At 42.4% G+C, this 27,076-nt stretch overlaps 1 protein-coding gene across 4 annotated transcripts in view; it reads right to left on the bottom strand.

Annotated features, from left to right (window-relative positions):
- zmp:0000000755 (phosphofurin acidic cluster sorting protein 1) overlaps positions 1–15,403 on the bottom strand; it is a 287,020-nt gene extending 271,617 nt beyond the window's left edge. For all 4 annotated transcript variants that reach the window (XM_063040467.1, XM_063040465.1, XM_063040466.1 and 1 more), the window contains exon 1: positions 15,264–15,403. In XM_063040467.1, the coding sequence (XP_062896537.1) occupies positions 15,264–15,388 (125 nt within the window). In that variant the 5' untranslated portion in view covers positions 15,389–15,403. The remainder of the gene's footprint in view (positions 1–15,263) is intronic.
- Positions 15,404–27,076: the final 11,673 nt, after the last annotated feature.

Genomic DNA, 27,076 nt, shown 5'->3' on the forward strand with positions numbered 1-27,076 from the left:
ACGTGTGTACTTGCTCTCTATATTGTACTACCCTGATGTTTGTACTTGCTCTCCGTATTGTACTACCCTGACGTGTGTACTTGCTCTCCGTATTGTCCTACCCTGATGTGTGTACTTGCTCTCTGTATTGTCCTACCATGACGTGTGTACTTGCTCTAAGTACTGTACCACCCTGACGTGTGTACTTGCTCTCAATATTGTACTACACTGACGTGTGTACTTGCTCTCCATATTGTACTACCCTGACATGTGTACTTGCTCTTTATATTGTGTACTACCCTGACGTGTGTACTTGCTCTCTGTATTGTACGACCCTGACGTATGTACTTGCTCTTTGTATTGTACTACACTGACATGTGTACTTGCTCTCTATATTGTACTACCCTGACGTGTGTACTTACTCTCTATATTGTACTACACTGACATGTGTACTTGCTCTTTATATTGTGTACTACCCTGACGTGTGTACTTGCTCTCTGTATTGTACGACCCTGACATGTGTACTTGCTCTCTATATTGTTCTACCCTGATGTGTGTACTGGCTCTTTATATTGTACTACACTGACGTGTGTACTTGCTCTCTATATTGTACTACCCTGACGTGTGTATTTGCTCTCCGTATTGTACTACCCTGACGTGTGTATTTGCTCTCCGTATTGTACTACCCTGATGTGTGTACTGGCTCTTTATATTGTACTACACTGACGTGTGTACTTGCTCTCTATATTGTACTACACTGGCGTGTGTACTTGCTCTCCGTATTGTACTACCCTGACGTGTGTACTTGTTCTCTGTATTGTACTACCATGAGGTGTGTACTTGCTCTAAGTATTGTACTACCCTGATGTGTGTACTTGCTCTCCATATTCTACTGCCCTGACATGTGTACTTGCTGTTTGTATTGTACTACCCTGACGAGTGTACTGGCTCTTTATATTGTACTACCCTGACGTGTGTACTTGCTCTCCGTATTGTTCTACCCTGACGTGTGTACTTGCTCTCCGTATTGTACTATCCGGATGTGTGTACTTGCTTTCCGTATTGTACTAACCTGACGTCTGTACTTGTTCTCTATATTGTACTACCCTGATGTTTGTACTTGCTCGCCGTATTGTACTACCCTGACGTGTGTACTTGCTCTCTATATTGTACTACCCTGACGTGTCTACTGGCTCTTTATATTGTACTACCCTGACGTGTGTACTTGCTCTCCGTATTGTTCTACCCTGACGTGTGTACTTGCTCTCCTTATTGTACTATCCTGATGTGTGTACTTGCTTTCCGTATTGTACTACCCTGACGTGTGTACTTGCTCTCTATATTGTACTACCCTGACATGTCTACTGGCTCTTTATATTGTACTACCCTGACGTGTGTACTTGCTCTCCGTATTGTTCTACCCTGACGTGTGTACTTGCTCTCCGTATTGTACTATCATGATGTGTGTACTTGCTTTCCGTATTGTACCACCCTGACGTGTGTACTTGCTCTCTATATTGTACTACCCTGAAGATTGTACTTGCTTTCCATATTGGACTACCCTGACGTGTGTACTTGCTCTCTACATTGTACTACCCTGACGTGTGTACTGGTATTGTACTACCCTGACGTCTGTACTTGCTCTCTATATTCTACTACCCTGATGTTCGTACTTGCTTGCCGTATTGTACTACCCTGACGTGTGTACTTGCTCTCTATATTGTACTACCCTGACGTGTGTACTGGCTCTTTATATTGTACTACCCTGACGTGTGTACTTGCTCTCCGTATTGTTCTACCCTGACGTGTGTACTTGCTCTCCATTTTGTACTACCCTGACATGTGTATTTCCTGTTTGCATTGTACTACCCTGACGTGTGTACTGGCTCTTTATATTGTACCACCTTGACGTGTGTACTTGCTCTCCGTATTGTACTACCCTAACGTGTGTACTTGCTCTCCGTATTGTACTACCCTCACGTGTGGACTTGCTGTTTGAATTGTACTACCCTGACGTGTGTACTTGCTCTACGTATTGTACTATCCTGATGTGTGTACTTGCTTTCCGTATTGTACTATCCTGACGTGTGTACTTAGTCTTTGTATTGTACTACCCTGACGTGTGTACTTGCTCACCGTATTGTACTATCCTGATGTGTGTACTTGCTTTCCGTATTGTACTACCCTGACGTGTGTACTTAGTCTTTGTATTGTACTACCCTGACGTGTGTACCTGCTCTCCGTATTGTACTATCCTGATGTGTGTACTTGCTTTCCGTATTGTACTACCCTGACATGTGTACTTGGTCTCTATATTGTACTACCCTGACATGTGTACTTGCTGTTTGTATTGTACTACCCTGACGTGTGTATTTGCTCTCCGTATTGTTCTACCCTGATGTGTGTACTGGCTCTTTATATTGTACTACACTGACGTGTGTACTTGCTCTCTATATTGTACTACCCTGACGTGTGTATTTGCTCTCCGTATTGTACTACCCTGATGTGTGTATTTGCTCTCCGTATTGTACTACCCTGATGTGTGTACTGGCTCTTTATATTGTACTACACTGACGTGTGTACTTGCTCTCTATATTGTACTACACTGACGTGTGTACTTGCTCTCCGTATTGTTCTACCCTGACGTGTGTACTTGCTCTCCGTATTGTACTATCCTGATGTGTGTACTTGCTTTCCGTATTGTACTACCCTGACGTGTGTACTTGCTCTCTATATTGTACTACCCTGACGTGTGTACTTGCTCTCCGTATTGTTCTACCCTGACGTGTGTACTTGCTCTCCGTATTGTACTGTCCTGATGTGTGTACTTGCTTTCCGTATTGTACTACCCTGATGTGTGTACTTGCTCTAAGTACTGTACCACCCTGACGTGTGTACTGGCTCTCCATATTGTATTGCCCTGACATGTGTACTTGCTGTTTGTATTGTACTACCCTGACATGTGCACTGGCTCTTTATATTGTACTACCATGATGTGTGTACTTGCTCTAAGTACTGTACCACGCTGACGTGTGTACTTGCTCTCCATATTGTACTACCCTGACGTGTGTACTGGTATTGTACTACCCTGACGTGTGTACTGGCTCTTTATATTGTACTACCCTGACGTGTGTACTTGCTCTCTGTATTGTACGACCCTGACGTGTGTACTTGCTCTCTCTATTGTGCTACCCTGACGTGTGTACTTGCTCTCTATATTGTACTACCCTGACGTGTGTACTGGCTCTTTATATTGTACTACCCTGACGTGTGTACTTGCTCTCTGTATTGTACGACCCTGACGTGTGTACTTGCTCTCTCTATTGTGCTACCCTGACGTGTGTACTTGCTCTCTATATTGTACTACACTGACGTGTGTACTAGCTCTCTATATTGTACTACCCTCACGTGTGTACTTGCTCTTTGTATTGTACTACCCTGACGTGTGTACTGGCTCTTTATATTGTACTACCCTGACCTGTGTACTGGCTCTTTATATTGTACTACCCTGACCTGTGTACTTGCTCTCCGTATTGTTCTACCCTGACGTGTGTACTTGCTCTAAGTACTGTACTACCCTGACGTGTGTACTTGCTCTCTATATTGTACTACCCTGATGTTCGTACTTGCTTGCCGTATTGTACTACCCTGACGTGTGTACTTGCTCTTTGTATTGTACTACCCTGACATGTGTACTTGCTCTCTATATTGTACTACCCTGACGTGTGTACTTGCTCTCCGTATTGTTCTACCCTGACGTGTGTACTTGCTCTCTGTATTGTACTATCCTGATGTGTGTACTTGCTTTCCGTATTGTACTACCCTGACGTGTGTACTTGCTCTCCGTATTGTACTACCCTGACGTGTGTACTTGCTCTACGTATTGTACTATCCTGATGTGTGTACTTGCTCTCCGTATTGTTCTACCCTGACGTGTGTACTTGCTCTCTGTATTGTTCTACCCTGACGTGTGTACTTGCTCTTTATATTGTGTACTACCCTGATGTTCGTACTTGCTCTCCGTATTGTACTACCCTGACGTGTGTACTTGCTCTCCGTATTGTACTACCCTGACGTGTGTACTTGCTCTCTATATTGTACTACCCTGACGTGTCTACTGGCTCTTTATATTGTACTACCCTGACGTGTGTACTTGCTCTCCGTATTGTTCTACCCTGACGTGTGTACTTGCTCTCCGTATTGTACTATCCTGATGTGTGTATTTGCTTTCCGTATTGTACCACCCTGACGTGTGTACTTGCTCTCTATATTGTACTACCCTGATGTTTGTACTTGCTTTCCGTATTGTACAACACTGACGTGTGTACTTGCTCTCCGTATTGTACTACCCTGACGTGTGTACTTGCTCTCTGTATTGTACTACCCTGACGTGTGTACTTACTCTCTATATTGTACTACCCTGACGTGTGTTCTGGCTCTTTATATTGTACTACCCTGACGTGTGTACTTGCTCTCCGTATTGTACTACCCTGACGTGTGTACTGGTATTGTCCTAACCTGACGTTTGTACTTGCTTTCCATATTGTACTACCCTGACGTGTGTACTTGCTCTCTGTATTGTACTACCATGACGTGTGTACTTGCTCTAAGTACTGTACCACGCTGACGTGTGTACTTGCTTTCCATATTGTACCACCCTGACGTGTGTACTTGTTCTCCATATTGTACTACCCTGACATGTGTATTTGCTGTTTGCATTATACTACCCTGACGTGTGTACTGGCTCTTTATATTGTACTACCCTGACGTGTGTACTTGCTCTCCGTATTGTACTACCCTGACGTGTGTACTTCCTCTCCGTATTGTACTACCCTGACGTGTGTACTTGCTCTCTATATTGTACTAACCTGACGTGTGTACTTGCTCTCCGTATTGTACTCCCCTGACATGTGTACTTGCTCTCTATATTGCACTACCCTGACATGTGTATTTGCTGTTTGTATTGTACTACCCTGACGTGTGTACATGCTCTCTATATTGTACTACCCGGACGTGTGTGCTGGTATTGTACTACCCTGACGTGTGTACTTGCTCTCCGTATTGTACTACCCTGAAGTGTGTACTTGCTTTCCATATTGTACTACCCTGACGTGTGTACTTGCTCTCTATATTGTACTACCCTGACGTGTGTACTTGCTCTCTATATTGTACTACCCTGACGTGTGTACTGGCTCTTTATATTGTACTACCCTGACGTGTGTACTTGTTCTCCGTATTGTTCTACCCTGACGTGTGCACTTGCTCTCCGTATTGTACTACCCTGACGTGTGTACTTGCTCTCCGTATTGTACTGTCCTGATGTGTGTACTTGCTTTCCGTATTGTACTACCCTGACGTGTGTACTTGTTCTCCGTATTGTTCTACCCTGACGTGTGTACTTGCTCTCCGTATTGTACTGTCCTGATGTGTGTACTTGCTTTCCGTATTGTACTGCGCTGACGTGTGTACTTGCTCTCTATCTTGTACTACCCTGACGTGTGTACTTGCTCTCCGTATTGTACTACCCTGACATGTGTATTTGCTGTTTGCATTGTACTACCCTGACGTGTGTACTTGCTCTCTATATTGTACTACCCTGAAGTGTGTACTTGCTCTCTATATTGTACTACCCTGACGTGTGTACTTGCTCTCTATATTGTACTACCCTGACGTGTGTACTTGCTCTCTATATTGTACTACCCTGACGTCTGTACTTGCTCTCTGTATTGTACTACCCTGACGTGTGTACTTGCTCTCCGTATTGTACTGCCCTCACGTGTGTACTGGCTCTTTATATTGTACGACCCTGACGTGTGTACTTACTCTCTATATTGTACTACGCTGACGTGTGTACTTGCTCTCTGTATTGTACTATCCTCACGTGTGTACTGGCTCTTTATATTGTACGACCCTGACGTGTGTACTTACTCTCTATATTGTACTACCCTGACATGTGTACTTGCTCTTTATATTGTGTACTACCCTGATGTGTGTACTTGCTCTCCGTATTGTACTACCCTGACGTGTGTACTTGCTCTCCGTATTGTACTATCCTGATGTGTGTACTTGTTCTCTGTATTGTACTACCATGATGTGTGTACTTGCTCTAAGTATTGTACCACCCTGACGTGTGTATTTGCTCTCCATATTGTACTGCCCTGACATGTGTACTTGCTGTTTGTATTGTACTACCCTGACGTGTGTACTTGCTTTCCGTATTGTACTACCCTGACGTGTGTACTTGCTCTCCGTATTGTACTAACCTGATGTGTGTACTTGCTTTCCGTATTGTACTACCCTGACGTGTGTACTTGCTCTCTATATTGTACTACCCTGATGTGTGTACTTGCTTTCCGTATTGTACTACCCTGACATGTGTACTTGCTCTCTATATTGTACTACCCTGATGTTTGTACTTGCTTTCCGTATTGTACTACCCTGATGTGTGTACTTGCTTTCCGTATTGTACTACCCTGACGTGTGTACTTGCTCTCTATATTGTTCTACCCTGATGTGTGTACTGGTATTGTACTACTCTGACGTGTGTACTTGCTCTCCGTATTGTACTACCCTGACGTGTGTACTCGCTGTCCGTATTGTTGTACCCTGACGTGTGTTCTTGCTCTCCGTATTGTACTACCCTGACATGTGTACTTGCTCTGTGTATTGTACTACCCTGCTGTGTGTCCTGGTATTGTACTACCCTGACGTGTGTACTTGCTCTCTATATTGTACTACCCTGACGTGTGTACTTGCTGTCCGTATTGTTGTACCCTGACGTGTGTTCTTGCTCTCCGTATTGTTCTACCCTGATGTGTGTACTGGTATTGTACTACTCTGACGTGTGTACTGGTATTGTACTACCCTGACGTGTGTACTTGCTCACCACATGCCCAGCAGGGATGCAATATCAATGGCCGACCCACACCAACGGTGGGCCTCAAGTCATTAACATCCATACCCCTCCATTCCCTTTGCATTTATGTGCTGTATAATGCATCTGTATACTCTACCTTCCCCGATTTCCATAACATGCAGTAGCTATGTAACCAGACTGCAGCAACATCATCTCTCTGCATCCACATTATTACGTGCACTCCTCCGAATCTGCCCTGCTGAACATTCCTACATTGATGTCCTCCTCCCCTGGCAGTCATAACTTCCAGCTTTAGCATTGGTTTTCTTACCCTAAACTCCCTCTCCTCCATTAAAGGTACTTCTTAAAATCTTTGATTTTCAGCTGCAATGCTTCCTTATAAGGTTTCGTTTTAATATTTTTGCTTGATAACTAACATTGTTATTGAAGCTCTACATGTTTTTTGCATCTGTAATGAAAGGTTATAGATTGAATCATAGATCAAAAATCAGTACAGAAAACCACTTAGCTCCCTGAATCTTCACAACACTTTCAACAATCCAACTGATCATATTCTCTTCTGCTCATTCCCCTTGCCTAGCAATTTTTGAATCTTCAAGAACTTAACCAAATTCCTTTAGAAGGCCTTTTTCAAATCAGGTAACAACTTCCTGCATTACAGAACATTCAGATTTAGAAAGCATATAGTGAATTGTGTCATTTCGCCTCTAATGACCAGCATAGTCCAACAATGTGATGTGTAGCCTGCGACCATGTGATGTTAGCCCACAAGTGTTGCTATGCTTCCAGTGGCAACATAACATGCCCACAACTTACTAACCCTTTCGAATGTGCGAGGAAACCGGAACACCTGAAGGAAACGCACAAGGTCACAGAAAGAACGTACAAACTCCTCAGAGACAACAGTGGAAATTGAACTCAGATCGCTGGCACTGTAAAGTGTTACATTAGCCCTACACTACCAAGTTCTGACTGCTCACTGCATAAAAAATATCTACTGGCTCCTTTGCCAATTACTTTAAACTTATCCCCTATTTATAAACAGTTTTCTTCTTTGGCTTGATCTAAACTCTAGCTATTGTAAAAGCCTCTATCAAATCTCCTTACAGCCTCCTCAGCTATGTAGAAAACAAACCAGTCCAAATAAATGCAAACCCTCATCTTTAAAACAACCAAACTAAATCAGTTCCTTTCTCCAAAAGGCTGGGCATTCATCTTAAAGTACTGATATAACTTTTCTGTCAATAAACAAAGTAATAATGTGGAATCAGTTTGTTCCCAGTGTATGTGGGTGTGCAGCAATTAACTGGCAATGTCACTCAAGTTTAAAGACAAAGATTTAACAAAAATAAATTGTGCCTGGAAGTAAGATGGGTAACAACGAAAGGAGGAGTGAATCAGAAGCAGATTTAATACCACTGACATATGACAAGAAATGTGTTGTCTGGCAGCAGAAGAATGGTGTAATGACATAAAATTAGTACAAGTTATAAAAATAAACAAACAATGCAAAAAGAAAAGGTCGAATGAGACAGAGCCATTGGGTTCATGGACCATTCAGAAAGCTGTTTCTAAATCACTGAGTGTTGAGTTTCCTGTATCTCCTCCCTGATAGAGGTCCTGGACCGTGAGGATCCTTCGAGATGAATTATAGGGTTAACATAAGAATATAAGTAAGTGGTAGCATGAGTAGGCTATCCAACCTTTCAAGCCTGCTCTGCATTAAGTCATGGCTGGATTTACCTCAGTGCCATTTTCTGTATTACCTCCATATCCCTTGATTTCCTTAAAATCCAGAAATTTACCAGTCTGTGAATTGAATTACATCTCCACAACCCTCTATATTCAGGAGTTAGAATGGTTCTCCATCATTGATTGAAAAAGTTTATTTGTAATCCTAAATGACCCCTCAGTCAGAGAAAACACCTTCTCTGCATCTAGCCCTGTCAACCCCTTAAAGGATTTTGCATGTTTCAGCAAAATCTCTCTTCCAAACTCTAGAGAACAGATTTGATTTATAATGACCTTAGCCACAGGTGGGGTGCCGGAGGACTGGTGGATAGCTAATGTTGTTCCCTAGTTCAACAAAGGCTCTAAGAATATACTAGAAAATCATAGGTTGGTAGGAAAAATTCTGAGACAAAATAGACAGTAAATGGCAGGGATCTTAGAAGCACTGACATACAGAACAACCTTGAGTACAAGTTCACAGCTTCCTGAAAGCAATGACATGAATAGATAGGGTTGTGAAAAAGACATTTGTTATGCTTGCCCTCATAAGCCAATATTGGGTAGCAGAGCTGTACCATGTCCAATACCTGCCACTGTCTTAATGAGTTTATATGTTCTAAAACTAGAGGACACCAGAATTACATTAAAAGGGAATTCCGACAGGTACTTGGATAGTAAAGACATAGAGGACAAATAGGATGAGAATAGATAGGCATCGATGTAGGCATTTACATGGTCAGCCAAAGGGCTCATTCTATGCTGCACATTTCTAAATTCTAAGGTTCTAAGTTTTATTTTGTCTTCTTCCCAGTTCCGCTAAAGGGTCTCTAACCTGAAATATGAACTCTGTCACCCACAGATGCAGCCTGACCTGCGGAATATTTCCAATATTTTCTGTTTTTATTTTAGATTTTCAACATCTACAGTGTTTTTATGATCACTTGATAGCCAAACGGATTGCTTAATTCTATTGATAAGTAGGTTGAATAGATCTTCACTGTAGCAATACTTGCATATTAGTGTACAGTGACTCCAAGTAGCAGAGAAATATTTAAAATGCCAAGAATCAGCCAAAAGAGTAAATAAGTCTGTTTTTCCAGAGAATTGACTCTCCTTCAGAAGGAAAAGAACTTGAATCTTTAAACCACTTCTAACAAAGAGAAAGCCTGAACAGTCTGTAACTGCATTACACTTTTTTCCTGTCTGTTGTCACTGTCTGGGGAAACTTTCTGAGACAAGATACTGATCAGAACCAGTAAAGTTCCTGTTTATAATCCACAAGCCTGACGAAAAGGGGATCATCAGTAGATAATCTTCATATCCTACCATGCATAACTCCTTACATTTACTGCCCATGTGAAGCAGTGCACTGAATCCAATCTGCAAATGTGCTATTATGCTCAGACCCGAGACTGAGCACTGACGATGGAAACAAGTAAGAATCTCCTTCTTATGTCACACACTGACCAATCATTAGATCTTTAACATTAACACTGCTTCTCTCCACAGATGCTATCTGACTGCAGTTTGCAGCATTTTCTGCTATTTCAGACTTTCAGCACCTGCAGTTTTTTGACTGCCATTAAGTACTGTTCACTCACATTGAGAAATTAAGCACTCATGCAGACCAATAACACAAGAGGAAACAATACCTTAAAGCCAAGGATAAGGTAAATTAAATTGTTATTTCAATAAATGCACCAAGAGCCATGAAATAGCTTTCATACCTTGATAATAACTAAGCTTGGGGAATTTTGGGGGCACAAGTTATATTCACAAAAAAAAAGATTGCTACTTTGCTCAGCTCCAGTAGTTGGATTATTAAACCATTGTATAACTCACACAACACTATTAAATTATGTGAACTTTAATCAATTAAACTGTTACAAGAACTATGTGTATAAAAAATTTTGAAAATAAACCAAAAGAAATAGTCTATTTGATGATTATATTACAGATAGGTCATGAGTGAAACAAAGCTTGAACAATAAATGCCACCTCCAGGGAGATAACACTTCCACAACTGTCCCTTCTGACACAAGAAACAACATTGTGGTTCTGTGTAAATTAAAAGCTGTCATTTCAGAATTGGCTCAATATAAAATGAAGCAAGTGTCTACTGAACTCCCAGTACAGATTCTAACAGGAGCTTAAGTGAATATTAATTGAATTATGAGAAATATAAATCCTTAAGAACAATACTGGGAACTACAACTATTAAACTTGATCGTGGCAATGTTAGTGATTCATTATAACTGCCACACCCAATTTGTAAAAGATGCTAACATTGCTGGAAGTTCTGTTGATAATCAACAACCACCAGCATACAGACAGACACAGCCCCATATGTGCTGATGGAAACCCTACACAATTACACTAATGTAGTTATTTAATAGCCTATCACATTTGGAAACACAAACCACTCAAAAACTTTTGAAAGGCATGTCCCAACACTGAAATATTCCAAATGATGCAATTTGGAGAGCATGTTTTGGAGAAGAGAAAGTCATGAATATTTGTCCCATTCTCCCTGAGGAAACAGTTATTACACTGCCTGACTTGTGGGTCCCAAACACACAGATTTGATTACCAATTGTAAAACAAAACCTTTTGAAAGTAATGATCCACCTACACAAGCAGTTGAGGTGACAGCTGAACCTCAGCACGTCCATCTCCCTCAACCTGTCCAGATCCTATCATGTGATTCTCGGGACAGAAGATAAAAGAGAAAAGGCAAGGTTTTCATTGCAGAGAACCGGACACCAAACATTGGCAGCAGAGATGAAAGTGGAATAATAGTGAGTGACAGCCAGCAGACAAAGAAATGTGTTAGTGAGACAGACCTAGGATCAGAAACACCAGCCAGACAGAGAGACAAAGACAGGGGGAGAGACACAACAGGACAGAAGCATGCCAAAAGAAGAGATAAAGAGGCTTCAGCTTTAACCCCTGATACACTACAAAAGCCTGGGCCAAGGTTAGAATCTTTAATTTAAAATCTAGTCCCATCTGCTATGTTCCTGCCACAACATTAACAGCAGTGATTCATAGTCACGACGATAGTCTCACTGAAAGCTGGAGGGACCAGATGACATTACTGGCACCATGACATAATTTCACCATCCGCCCTTAAATCCTGCACCAGTAACTTTTTTCTCATTGAGGCCATGTCAGTTTTTATATATTTAACCCACTCTAAATGACTATGACTTGAAGCCTTAAAACTCTCATACTTCAGTCCCACACTACTCATCCACAAAACTCCCATTCCTCAACACACAGGAGAGAATATAGCATGTGGCTCAAGCTTGTTCTAAGAATGATTTAAGGAGTGTTTTAATAGGGAGAATGATGACTTTGTAGATAGAATTAGGAATGGAATTACTGCTTATAGCCTACCAAGCTGAAGGCATGGTCACTGCTGGATAACAAGGTCCAGTGGCACACACACAGATCAGTAAAGTCCTGAAATCTCCAAAGGATCTAGAATTGGAGCAGGGAAGCCATTGGGAATCTGAAAAGAAGTTAAATTAGATCTCTGCTGGACCAGAAACTAGCAAGCACAGAAGAATGGCAGTACAGGTGATCCGGCAGAATTTCAGATCAGCTCAAGTTTATGAAAGGTTAAAATTGGGAGGCTAGCCAAGAGTGCAGGTCAGTCAGGTTTGGGGATAACTACATATTGAGTGATATTTATCAGCAGAGGCAGGGGATATGGCCAGGAATATGTGGAAATAAGTGATCTTTGTGATGAAGCAGTTAAGCTCTGGGTCATTACCTTGCACTCTTTCCACAGCCTTGCAAATTCTTTCCAGTTTGTTCTGAATACCTGAACTAAATCTGCTTCCACTGTCAACTCTGGCAGTACATTTCAAATTCAAACCACTTGTTGCCTAAATAAATTCCTCCTGACATGCAAGAAAATAGGAGTAGGCCACTCAGCCCCCTCAAGTCTACCTTGCCAGTCGATACAACCATGGCTGATGTATACTGGCTTCCTCTTCTGTGCCTGCTCCCCAGAATCATCAATTAATTGACCAATCAAATATTTATTTATCTCCACCTCACATGCAACGATCTGGCCTCCAGCTATCCTTGGAGGCAGAAAATTGAATTGATTCACTACCCTTTGAAACACTTGAGATTCTTTTGACAACCACTTTTGTCTTATCATTAAACATTTTGTTTTATCGTTACAGCTTGGGTTCAGTTTTTCTTAGAGAAACAAGAGACTATTGATGCTGGAATCCAGAGCAACACACAAAGTACTGCATGAACTTGGCAGATCAGGCAACATTCATAGAGCAAAATGGACAGTCAACGTTTTGGGACAGATCAGTTTTTCTTGATCTATTCTGCCTAAGCTTTTCATCAGCAAATATTTCTATCAAATCCCCCCACAAATCCAGATTCGACAGACTTTCCACATATCTAACCTTCTTAGCATTTTATTAAATCATTTCTGCATCCTTTACCTTTTTTCCTAATGTGACACCCAGAACTAGGCACAATATTCCAGTTGTGGTTCCTTGCTCCTATACTCCATGCCCCTATTGAAAATGGCCAGAGTCCTGCATGCTTTTTACCGACCACTCGGAGACCCTTCAGAACACCTCAAATGAAGGGTCTAAGATCTGAAACTTTAATTCTGTTCCTCTCTCCACAGATGCTATTTGATCTGCTGACTATTTCCAGCTGTTTCCAATTTTGCACCCGTTTTCTATAAGTGTTTTTTTATTTGCAATCAGAAATATATTTTCTTTGTTCCCCAATGAGTGAGAGAGCGAGGCAGATGAAAGGCTCAATTTTAAAGCTGCACAACTGGAAATCCAGTTACTCACACTATATCAGATATAGTTAAGCACTTAAGTGGTAAAAGATAACCAGAATGAAAGACACACAAGTGGATATAGTGAGCTTTACACAACACAACACAAATGCATAAATACACATACACAGAGAGGAAGGATTGGATAAACAAGCAAAGAACCACAAACACACATCCAGGCAGAGACAGAGATTGATGGTAAACAGGCAAATATACAAACAGTAAAACACAGTTAAACAAACATTGTCAAATATTTGATATGGTCATCCAAACTATAATTGAATGGCTCAAATATACAATGAATGTTGAATGCAAAACAGTCACTGATAACAATAATAATGCAGCTTTAAGAACAGTACTGTATTTGCTTTTAACAGGCATTTTACAGAAACATCCAGCACATTCACATGTTATGGGCTATGAAAAGAAATTGGAAAAAGCAGATAAATACAGAAAACAATAAGGTATGATGAAAAAACAGCAAGTGAGAAAGCAACAATACACTAACAGATAACCTGAGCCATAAACTTTCACGGTAAATAGCAACTGGTTTCTAGAACTCTGAACACAGTTGCAGTCTAATATGCAACAGGCTGATAGTGTGAAACATAGACTGGCTGACTGACAAGGTAAGACTGGAGGAAAGGAAACATTTCACTGGGGAGGAAGAAAGATTTAGGTGTGAAGCCGGTGACCTGTCAGCTGAGGCACATTTAGGAGAGTGAAGGACATGGGTAACAAGTGAAGCATTTAGGGGACAAGGAGAGCACACTCTATTGGGGCAGTTTGAAGGAGGATCCAAAGGGGAGATTGAGTCCAATCTGGAATAGTGGGGGTTCACAGTGCGGGGGGGGGATATGTAAGCAAGATAGTGAATGCAGTCTGGGGAGAATAGTGATGGGGGGGGAGAGGGAAGACATGAGCTCAGCAGATGGGTGCAAGAAGACAGGTTGGACGTTGGACATGGAAGATAGGATGTCCTCCGGAAGAGTCCCAGTGAGTGTCCACAGCCTCGGTGGGTCAGAATTGGAGTGGTGGCACGTAGCCGATGAGGACAATGTACGGAGGGCAGAGAGGTCAATAATAGATCGGCCATAGGTAAGGACGGTACTATACTTTGGGGCACAGAGAGGAAGCACCCGTAATTGTTGACAGGACTGGATTCAGCCTGTGCTTCTCATACACAGAGCTCACCATCTGGGCTGGACATTGTGCGATGTAGCCATCCGTGGACTTTTGGGAAGCAGAAATGAGAGTCTGAGGAATCGGTGAGGGTCGTCATCAGGATACGTGGGACTGGGGTTCAGAGGCTTGGGGTCAAAATTGAGAAGTTAAAAGGATCAGGGAACTGAGGAACACAGATCGGAGGTTGTGGGAATTGAGGGATGTAGTGGTTTGGGAAACATGGCGAATAGGAATCGGAGGGAAGTAACTGAGGGTGGGTAGGGGTTGAAAGACGATATCGGAATCGGGGGGGGGGGAGGGAGAATGGAAGGATGTGGGAATGGGAAATGGAGAGACCCTTGTCGGTTGTGGAGATCAGCGTTTAGGATGTCCGGGGTGTAGGTCAGAGAGTGTGTAATCGGTGGTGGCGGAAGGTGTGTGGTGGGGGTCGGAGGTTGGGGTAGGGGGGTGGTCGGATAGATGTGGGGGTCCCCAGTGAGGATCTCCGGGTGTTTTAGGATCGGGGATAGGAGACGTAGGAACCGGAAAGACGCAGGGTGGGTGTCGGGTTGGTGTGGGGGTCGAGGGTGGAGGTCCTAGATGGGGGCGTTATGGCTCGGGCTCACAGAGACCAGGGGCTGGGGCGGTCAAAGAGGATCTCCTCCCGCCCTCTCCCTCACTGACCTGGGCACGCAGCTCGGCGACGACCTATCCACCTCCCAGGTGGCAAACAGGTTCATGGGCACGGGTTTGGGCAGCGCGGTGCCCGGGACGAGCGCCACCCGCCCTCGCTCCGCCATCATCAGCATCGCTGCCCGTCCGCGCGCTCCCGCTCCCCCCTCGGGCACCCGCCCAGGCGCAACAGGCCGCGGCTTCCGTCACTGCGCCTGCGCCGCCGCTCGAGCTCGGCTGTCTGAGCACGAGCGTGTGTGAGGGAGGGAGGGGGAAGAGTGAGGAGGCGAGAGGAATGGAGTGATGTGGGTACAGCGAGCGGGGGGAAGGGGACGAGGGAAATTAGGATGGAGAGGTCGAATAAATGGAGTGAAGAGATGGGGGAAGGGAGGAGCAGAGAGCGAGCGAGACAATGACAGCTGTTTGGAAATTGAAGAACCTGGAGAGCGAGTGAAGAAGGGGTGACGGAGGGAGAAAATATGTGAAAATGAGGGAAGAGAGAAAGTACAAATAAAGGGTTATGGAAAAGGTGGAATAACGAAAGGGAAGTGGAAAGATGAGGAGAAGGAGTAAAAGGGGAAGGAGAGAGAAAGACCAGAGAGAAAGTGGAGACAATGAACAAGAATATTTGTAAGGTAGAGGAGAGAGTGAGAGAGAAAGATGTGAAAGAGGGGAAAATAGGATTGATCAGGAGCAAAGGTGAGGGAGGGAGAGAAAGGTGTTGGGGAAAACAGAGGGCATGGGGAGAGGGAAGTAGGAGGAGATAGAGGGCAGGGATGGACAGTATGGAAAGATATATTGAGAGAGGGCGGCAGCAGAAATAGGGAGGGTAGAGATGAACACACACAAAATGCTGGAGGAACTCAGCAGGCACCTATGGAAGAGTACAGTCAATGTTTCAGGCCGAGACCCTTCAGCAGGACTCTTGAGTTCCTCCAGCATTTTGTGTGTATTGCTTGGATTTCCAGCATCTGCAGATTTTCTCTTGTTTGTGAAGGTAGAGAGGTAGTGTGCTGGAGATGGAGAGAATGAGGGTAGAATAATAGGGTGAGTTAAGAGCATGGGGGGAAAGTAAAATTGTGAGTTAGAATTAGGAGGTAAAAAAGGGGTAAAAATATGAGGTTACCCGGGGAAGAAGTTGGAGGGAAAATGACTGGCAGCTGGACAAGAGGGTGAAAGGAACAATAATGTGCAATTGAAGGAAGAGGGAGGAAGAAGGTAGCTTAATGTTGAAAGATGAGATTATGTGGGGATGGAGGTGAGGGGGCAGCCTCCCCCAAAAATATCCCAATAAATTGCCAGGGTGGTTCTACCAGTTGAAATCGATCATCAAGCCAATTTGTGGATAACTTATTTCCACTTCAGTTCTGTGGGATATGAGGTGCTTGGTGAGGGTGTGCAACCAGTGGGACAAAAGAAGTTTGATAGGGTGTGTGAAAGTTATTTGGGAATTTTTACACACCTTCCACTGCCTGTATCAGAGCCAAGGTTCCTGGAACCAGGTTCTCCTCCATTTTGAGCATTCATGGACCCAGATTCTTTTGAGTTTGATGAGCATGTTTCATTTTCTCATGATGCTTTGAGAACATTGTTGAGTTGTTTCCTCCGTCCTGGAAACTCTCATGTATTAATAGAGCTCAAATTTTTTCCACTCTTTTGTGCTAGACAGGTGAATGATACAGCTTGCCCATCAGAGGTGGCTGTGTGTAATTGGAGCCTCAGTTCAGGGTGTTGGCTTGTGAGAGGTTTGGGTTTACTTATCCTGCCAGGTAGTATTAGTGGTGTATCTCCAGTGGTTTCAAGAACCTGCCATATGCAGTCCCTGTATCCACTGTGCAGAGGAGAAGGAGGATTATTATTGCCTATTAGGCCATGAGCTTAGTGCTAGGTTTGAGGTACTGGGTTATCAAATATTCTTTTTAAAGTAGCCAAAGACTGCTGGCATACAGGATGTATGAGTTTTACTTGCCCCTTAACAGCTCATTTCCTGCGTACAAGTGTAGAATATTTTGCATTCACTAGTAAATATCACCCTTTGTAACTGCATCACAAGGAAAGTCAATGATGAACCAGATGAAAATAATTGGCCAGAATACTGCACTGGGGCTAATTATCGTCCCACTGGACAAAACAATATCAGACTAATCTAGTGGTTGCACCTCCCACTGCTATGGCCATCCATGAAAGGATATATTCCATAAGGTTTATAAGGTGATGTTTAAGTCTGGTCAAGATGGCGCCAGTGTACAATGCTCCCTCAGTTGATGTCTTCCAGAAAGTTCACAAAATTGTCTTTTTTTTACTTCTTTTACATCTGTTTTCACCTTATATGTGTTTCTGGGTTGCTTAGAGCCTCCAATTCACAGTTTAGATATCATTTGAATGATGCAGCGCCTTGCTGTCTCCTGAGAAAACTTCCGGAAACAAGTGCATACCTGGACAGCCTCGCCCATTCCTTTTTCGTTTTGTTGTGTAAGGGGAAGTGTTTGGAGGTCTGATGTTCTGTTGTGTTCTGTTAGTTTTTCGTGCAGGAAAGAGGTTGTTTTTGGGGTTCGATGTTCCTGTTCCATTTTGTGTGGGGAGAGGGGTTAGGGTTTGGGGTTGATGATTGGGATGCCATTCTTTTTTGTGCAAGGTGTGTAGGTTTGTTGTTTCTATCTGAACAACTTTCATGTTCTTTCTTTGTTTTGTGGCTATCTGGAGAAGACAAATTTCAGAGTTGTAAATGGATACATGTTTTGATAATAAATGAACATTTGAACCTTTGAAAAGTGCTGAATGCCCATTTTTGATGATTATCAGTGTCCCAACTCTTGCAAAGCTCAGAGTATAAGTCACCATTATCTCCAGTATCAGGACAAACTACATTTTTCTCTGTATTTCACTATGACTTCACCACCTTTTGAAATCCCCATCTGTGCCTTGTTACAGATTACTCCAAACTATCCTGAACTTTGTTCCATATTTCATCTTCCAAAATCTTCCACTCATTTAGATATTTGTAACATCCATTTCAGCCTTAACTGCTTGTTCGCTCTCCTCTGTGGCTACACATTTAGATACCAGAACTAAAAGTTCATTTTTTTTTAATGTAAATGTTGGAGGAACAATTAATAAGTTTACAGGTGGCATGAAAATTGATGGTGTGGTGGAAAGTGAGAAAGATTATCTAACATCACAGCAGGACATTCAAATTAGTTTATTGTCATGTACACCCAGGGTAAAGTTCACAATGTAAATAGTATACATGCTAATAATAAATACAACAATAATCACAGCAACGAGCACAAAACAACAAAATGGTGCAAAAATAGCAATACAATCTGAAGCATTGAAAAACAAAATGCTAAAGTAGTAATAGTGGAATAACCAAGGGAAGCAGAATTCATTTTGTTTGTCCGAGAACATGTCAGTACCACTAAGAAAAGAATGTAAAATAAATCATTGGTTCAGATGCCTGATAGTAGTGGGGGAGAATATGTTCTTGTGTCTAGTTGTATGGGCTTCCAAACCCCAATATCTTCTATCAAATTGTAGAAGAGAGAAAAGGGAATGGCCAGATGCCAGGCATCTTTGAAGGTACTGTTAGCCTTCATGAAGCAATGCACTGTGAAGATGGATTGAACTGAAGGAAGTGATGAGCCTGTGATGGCTTAGGCAGTATCTCCTACTCTCCACAGGTTCCAACAGTCCAGAAGAGAGCAGCTGCCAAACCAAGCTGATATTACCCATTGTTGAATTAGACTGTTTATTTTCTTTGTAGCTTAACAATTGATTACCTATTTGTATTTTTATAACTACTTATATACACGTAACTGTTTAGTATGTTTCCTGGTGGCCACAGCATGCATATGCAAATATAGTGGTTACATTTGTATGATTCTGGAATCTTTTTTTGGTATTACAATAGTTGAGTAGGGGCTATCTGATTAGTTGGCAATGATTCTTGAATTTGAATGGAATGTTTATCTATGTGGTATAAAAAGAGCTGTGTGATGCCTCCATCTCTTTTTGCTTCTCTCCTTTCAGCTACTAGCCTTTGCTCCTCTTATTGTCTGTTTTCAATTTTTGTTTGTTCTATTAAAGCTTAAAAAACAATCATGAAGCAACAAGTTTTCTGTCTGTTTTCCAACTCTTGAAAGAACCTTGGATTAAAAACATTAGAATCCAACACTATCAGGATCGTTCTATTGCATATCTGTAAAAGTTTAATATAATCATTATGTACAAACCAAATTTTCTTAATTGCCTAAGAAAGTACCTGTGCTTATGTCCTTCTTTGATTACCACATCAGTGTGAGGAAATGGTAATGAGCATAGGACCTACAGATCCAAGTCCATTGCTTCCTGAATGGCAACACGGGCAAATGGAATTTTGAAGAAGACATATGATATTCTTGCCTTCATAAGTTGGGACACCATGTTGCAACTTTATAAAATACCGTTAGACTGCACTTGAAATGAAGTAGTTCTGGTCACCACACTTTAGGAAGGATGTGTTTACATTGGAGAGAGTGCAGAAGAGACTCATCAGGATGTTACTTGGATTGCAGGGCTGTAGTTATTGGATAGGATGGACTTGTTTTCACTGGAGCAATGGAAGTTGAGAGGGTGACCTGATAGAAGTAGATAAGATTATGAGAGGCATATATAGGGTAGGGTCAAAATTCTTTTCTTCTGGTAGGGGTGACAAAAACAAGAGAGCATAGTTTTAAAAACGCAAACAACAGGAATTCTGCAGATGCTGGAAATTCAAGCAACAGACATCAAAGTTGCTGGTGAACGCAGCAGGCCAGGCAGCATCTCTAGGAAGAGGTACAGTCGACGTTTCAGGCCGAGACCCTTCGTCAGGACTAACTGAAGAAAGAGTTAGTAAGAGATTTGAATCTCCTCCTCCCCCTCCCACTTTCAAATCTCTTACTAACTCTTCCTTCAGTTAGTCCTGACGAAGGGTCTCGGCCTGAAACGTCGACTGTACCTCTCCCTAGAGATGCTGCCTGGCCTGCTGCGTTCACCAGCAACTTTGATGTGTGTTGCTGGAGCATAGTTTTAAGCTGAAAAGTGTTTTAAAGAGGATCTGAGGGTTAAGCTTCTATACACAGATAGTGGCTGATATCTGAAACAAGCTGCCAGCAGAGATGGTGGAAGCAGATACAATCACATATCTGAAGAAGCATTTAGATAGATACTTCAGGGGGCAAAGTACAGAATATTCAGTCCTAATTCAGGCAAAAGAGATTTGTGTACTGTGAATGGGCAAAAGTGTCAGCATGGATGTGATTCTGTTCCTTTCTCTGTAAATGTAACACTAAATTCTGTATCCTGTTATTGATTTTCCCTTTGTACTACCTCGATATGCTTATGTTTGGAATAATCCATCTGGATGGTATGCAAAACAAAGTTTTTCACTGTACTTTGGTGCATGCAACAATAATACAACAATGACCAACTGTTTGCACAGGTACTCCTTGATACATAGTGCTTTTCCTTAAGAATCTACCGTTATTATCTCAGCTTTTTAGCATCTGCAAAACTTTCCTTCAGGGAAAAGAGACACTGAATTATTAAAGGCGAATATTTTGAATAATTGAATTTTTTGTAACAGAGCAGAAGAACATGGCTAGGGCAGTGGATTTTAAATTATACAGATGAAATTTACAAAACATTTACAAGGTGCCATTTATTTTTGCATGTCATTTCATTTCATTTCTGCTGACAATGTCGTTTCTCAAATCCATAACTCAAAATTTTCTCATTCTGCTGTAGTTCATCTACAGAGCCAACATACTTGTAGATAATGCAGGTAACTCAGCACATAAGCTCCCCTGGTACATATATCAAGATTCCTTTTGTTAATTTTAGTTCAGCCTTCAATACCATTATCCCTGAGCTTCTGCAAGCTAAACTCTCCAGACCATCGTCGCAGCTGCCATTGTTGGAGTGAACAGAGGCAAAGTGATGATCCTGAGGCTTTAGCTCTTCGAGACTTCAGTCAGAAAAAGCAAGGAAAAGAAAAGCTCAAGGTTAAGTTTTTTTTCCCCTTCTTTACATATCCTCAGTAAGGACAGTAGGGATGCTATGCAGAATGGTTGAATACTCCTTTTGCAGGATGTGGGAAGGCAGAGAGACCTCCAGTGTCCCTAACGACTTCAACAGCGAGAAGTGCATCCAGCTGCAGTTCTAACAGTCTACATTAAGGAGTTGGAACTGGATGAACTGTGGATCACTTGGGAGGATGAAGGGTGACAGATAGGACATATAAAGAGGTACTTACACCCAAGGTCCAGGACACAGGAGAGTAGGTGACAGTCAGGAAGGGGAAAGGGGTTAAGGAGCCAGTGCAGAGTACGCCTGAAGCCATCTCCCTCAATAACAGGTGTATCAATTTGGATACCATTGTGGGGGAGGAGGCGGGGTTGACCTAACAGAGGAAAGTCACAGTGATTGAGTCTCTGGCACTCAGTCTGGCTGTGCGACTCAGAAGAGAAGGGAGGATAAGAGGCACGCTGTGATGATAGGGGATTCATCAGCTAGGGGAATGGACAGGAGGTTCTGTGGGTGAGAACAAGATTCCCGAATGGCATGTTGCCTACTGGATGCCAGGATTCAGGAGATCTCAGATCAAGTCCTCAGCATCCTTAAGTGGGAGGGTGAACAGCCAGAAGTCGTGGTCCATGTAGGTACCAACGACACGGGTAGGACAAGTGACGAGGTTCTGCATTGGGAGTGCAGGGAGTTAAGTTAAAGGGCAGGACATTCTGGGTTGTGATCTCAGGATTGCTACCCGTGCCGCGTGCTAGTAAGGCCAGGACTAGGAAGATTATACAGTTTAATATGTGGCTAAGGAGTTGGTGTAGATGGAAGGGCATAAGATTTTTGGATCATTGGGCTCTCTTCCAGGGAAGGTGGCACCTGTACAGAAGGGATGGTTTGCACCTGAACTGGAGGAGGACTAATATCCTATGGGAAGACTTTTTAAGTGCTGAACGGTAGGGTTTAAACTAGAGTTGCAGTGGGATGGAACCCGAGTGTCGGAACAGTTAGTGGAGAGGTTATCAAGGTAGATGTCGGTAGTACCTCAGAGAAAGTTAGGTGCGACTAGTGTCCTGAGCTGGGTATATTTCAATGCAAGAAATATTGTAGGAAAGACATAGTGCTGAAGATGAGGGAGCTGGTTTACAATGAGAGGCAATGTGTAGTGAGGAGAGGCTGTTGATAGGGCAAAACTGCAGTCAACAGGATGAGTTTCAACGTAAAAGGTGGACAAAATCAAAAAGGGTGAATACAGGACTGAAGGTGTTGGATTTGAATGCACGCAGTCTACGGAATATGGTACCACAGTTGTAAATTGGCACATTGATTGTTGTAGGCATCTCTGAATCATGGCTGAAAGAAGATTATAGTTGGGAGCTTAATGTCCAAGGAGACACAGTGTATCGAAAGGACAGGTAGGAAGGCAGAGGGGGTGGCGTTGCTTTATTGGTTAAAAAAATGGAAATCAAATCATTAGAAAGAGGTGAAATAGGGTCAGAAGGTGTTGGATCATTGTGGATAGAGCTAAAGAACTGCAAGGGTAAAAGGACCTTGGTGGGAGTTATATATAGACACCCCCGCCCCCGACAGTAGTAAGGATGTGGTCTACAAATTACAATGGGAGATAGAAAATGCATGCCAAAAGGGCAATAACAATAGTCATGGAGGACTGGTAAAATCAGGTTGGTGCTGGATTCCAGGAGGAGAAATTTCTAGAGTGCCTACGAGATGGTCTTTAGACCAGCTCGTGGTTGAGCCCACTAGGGGATCAGCTACTCTGGATCAGATGTTGTGCAATGAACCAGAATTGATTGGAGAGCTTAAGGTAAAAGAACCCTTAGGGAAAGTAATTAGAATATGATCAAATTCACCCTGAAACTTGAGAAGGAGAAGCTAAAGTCAGAGAGAAGAGTTGGCCAGAATTGATTGGAAAAGAACACTGGCAGGGTTGAAAGCAGAGCAGCAATGGCTGGACTTTCTGAAAACAATTCGGAAGGCACAGGATATATACATCCCAAAGAGGAAGAAATATTCTGAAGGCAAAATAACACAACAGTGGCGAACAAGAGAAGTCAAAACCGACATAAAAGCCAAAGAAAGAGCACATAATAGAGCAAAAATTAGTGGGAAGTTAGAGGATTGAGAAGCTTTTAAAAACCAACAGAAGGCAACTAAAAAAGTCATTAAGTAGGTAAGGATGGAATATGTAAGTAAGTTAGCCAGTAATATTAAAGAGAATACCAAAAGTTTCTTCAGATACATATAGTGTAAAAGAGGCGAGATTGTATATCAGACCACTGTGCTGGAGAGGTAGTAATAGGGGACTAGGAAATGGCAGATGAACTGAATAAGTATTTTGTATCAATTTTCACTGTGGAAGACACTAGCAGTATGGTGGAAGAGCCAAGTGTCAGAGGTCATGAAATATGTGAAGTTACCATTACTAGAGAGAAGGTTCTTGGAAACTGAAAAGTTTGAAGGTAGCTAAGTCACCTGGACCATATGGTGTACACTCCTGAAAGAGGTAGTTGAAGAGATTGTGGAAGCATTAGTAATGATCTTCCAAGAATCATTAAATTCTGAAATGGTTCTAGGAGATGGGAAAATTGCAAATGTCACTCCACTCTTTCAGAAGGGAAGGAGGCAGTATGTGAGACTCAGCAAGTACATTCCCACATCCCGCTCACTCAGCACCACTGCGCCACATGGGTGTGTTCTCTCCCCTCTCCTATTTACTCTGTACACCAAAGTCTGTGTGTCCAGTGATCCATCAGTTACACTAAGTTTTGTGAATGACACCATTGTCATTGTACTCATCAGCAGAGGCGATGAATCCAAGTACCACCAGGAAGTAAACAAGTCAGTGTCCTGGTGCAATCACAACTACTTGGAGCTGAATGCCCCAAAAACCATGGAGATGAATATTGACTGGAGGAGAATTGTGTCTCCTCTCCACCCACTCATCATCAAAGACTCTACAGTTATAACCATTTCAACATTCAGGTTCCTGGACATCATTATTTGGGAGAACCATATCTTTTTCACCAACAAAAAAATTCGGCAGTGAATATACTTTTTGCATCAGTTGGTAAAATTCAATCTTCCCCAAAAATTGTTGGTGTCTTTCTACACTGCCACCAAAGAGAGCATCTTCACATCAGCCATCACTGTCTGGTTTGGTGCAGCACCCTCTCACAGTGTATGAAAACTACAGCATACTGCCAGGTCAGCAGAAACGATCATTGGCTGCAGTCTACCATCCCTGCAAGACTTGGATACATCCAGGAGAGATCATTGCAAACACTACCCACCCTCTTAAAAGTTTTCTCACCCAGGTAGGCAATCTGATCAACCATACTAATTACTCCTCCCCCCACAACCCATCTATCTATTACCCCTTTTACTGCCAACACTGTAAACACTAAATCACTTTTTATAAAGCTATTTACATTGTAAATACTTGCTGGTATTTATGAATATTTTATTCCATATACATACTTTAACCTCTAACTTTATTTTCATATAATTCTTTATTCTTTATAATTGTTGTATATTGTGTTTTGTTGTATGTTGTGCCAGCACACTATAGCAGTTTCCTCATGCATGTAAATGTACATGTTGAGTAAAGTTCAAAGTAAGTTTATTATCAAAGTACATGTATGTCACCATATGCAACCCTGAGATTCATTTTTTGTGGGCATACTCAGTAAATCCAATAATCTTAATAGAATCAATGGAAGACTGCATCCATCTGGACAGATAACCAACATACAGAAGACAACAAACTTTACAAATACAAAAGAAAAAATAATTAATAAATAAGCAATAAATAAATATTGAGAACATGAGATGAAGAATCCTTGAAAGTGACCCCACAGGTTGTGGGGATTGTTCAGTGTTGGAGTGAAGTTATCCCCTCTGGTTCAAGAGCCTGATGGTTGAAGGGTAATAACTGTTCCTGAACCTAGTGGTGTGGGTCTTGAGGCTCCTGTACCTCCTTCCTCATGGGCTGGATGGTGGGGGTTCTTGACGACGAATGCTTCTTTCCTGCGGCACTGTTCCTTGTAGATGTGCTCAGTCGTGGAGAGGGATTTTCCTGTGATGGACTAGGCTGTATCCACTACTTTTTGTAGGCTTTTCTTTTCAAAAGGGCATTGATGTTTCTATTCTAGGTTATGATGCAACCAGTCAAAATATTCTCCACCATACATCTATGGAAATTTGTCAAAGTTTTAGATGTCATCCATGATCCTAAAGTTGATCCTCATCAGCAAAAATTGGAGTTTGTGGTAGATAGATCATTATCCCTGATGAGCTGCAGCCACAGTGAGGTCTGGAACAACAGTATGTGTGCATGGTGCCCTAATGTGTGGGGCAGTTTGGGACAAAGGAATGTAGAATCCCAAGCTTTACAAACAGAAGCAGATTTCAAGAGCAAGCAATCAGGTTATTGCTGAAGAGTTGTGCCCTGTTCTACATGTCACACTTTAGGAAAAGAGTATTTAAAATCATGAATTGAATTGAATTAATTGGCTTTATTACTTACATCTTTCATATAAATCTTTGTTACGTCTGACCTGCTGGGGCACCCTTTGAGAGGAGGGTAGTGCAGTCTAATGTGACCAGAACGAACATTAAATTTTCTTGAATGCTATTGGTATCACTTTGCTTTGGAAACTGAAGTAGAAAGCCTCAGTTTATTAAAGAAGAACGACGCATAGCAAAGCAAATGTAGCTCCTCCTCATTTAATGAAGGACACTTTTGATGGCATAACTTCTGGTTTACCTGCCACCCTCGTGCCTCTCATTGTCATTCTGGAGATGTGCAGTCCTTTCATCCCCCGTCTCTTCATCTCTTCTGTTGTTTGTTCTTTGTCTCTGATCCTGGAGAAATGCATTTCTCAGCTCCTTTGTCTCTTCCTCTCTCCTCCTTCTGTGCCTGTTTCTGTCATTCTGGAGATATGCAGCCCTTTCATCCCCCATCTTCTGCTCTTTGTTGTTTGTCACTGATCCTGGAGACGTGCATGCCTCTCCTCCTCTGTCTCTTCTTCTCTCATCTTTTCTTGTCCTGACTCTTTGATCCTGGAGTTACATGGTTCTGGCCTCATCTGATTCTTGTTCTCTACCTCTCCTTGCCGCTTCCCAACGACGTTTGGCGTTATCTCTTGACCATAATGTCCTCCTTCCCTTTCCACACGGCATAATTAGGCTGACCATTTTTTTTACCCTGATGCTGGATAGAAGATACGAAGCAGTAACACCAAAGGATGCTGATTATTCTTGATGATGTGGTTGGCGCTCTCCTAAATGGACGTGATATAGTCACCGCTGTCCTTTGACTGCAGCAAAGGGTTTTATGGGTGTCTCGAAGTACGTCATTACAATAAGATTTAATTATCTCTCATTGATGGGTGGCAGTTCAATCTGTCCTAATCCTGCACATGCTGATGGTGATTAGTAGAATGTGACCCCTCGAAATAGAGCTGCCCTGCCCTTTTGCTCCAGTAAATGTCACTGCTGAGGCTGGCCGTGTGCAATCGCGTGCGTCGGGCTGTCGCGTCCCAATTTCCATGATGGCCGATCAGGTCTTGGGTGAAAGCCAGCCTGTTGATTTTTGTTGAATGAGCAATTTTATACGAATATATAACCCTGAACTTTGCCTGCATTCTGTAAGTGAGCGCATTTTAATGCGATTTAGCCAAAAAAAAAGTGCCGCTGTAATGCACCGTTTGCACTAATTGGAGATCACAAACAGACAAACAGACAGACAGAGCATGAGAGTTTTAGTAGTA

Source organism: Mobula hypostoma, chromosome 2, assembly GCF_963921235.1.
Source record: "Mobula hypostoma chromosome 2, sMobHyp1.1, whole genome shotgun sequence".
In the NCBI taxonomy this organism is placed as follows: domain Eukaryota; kingdom Metazoa; phylum Chordata; class Chondrichthyes; order Myliobatiformes; family Myliobatidae; genus Mobula; species Mobula hypostoma.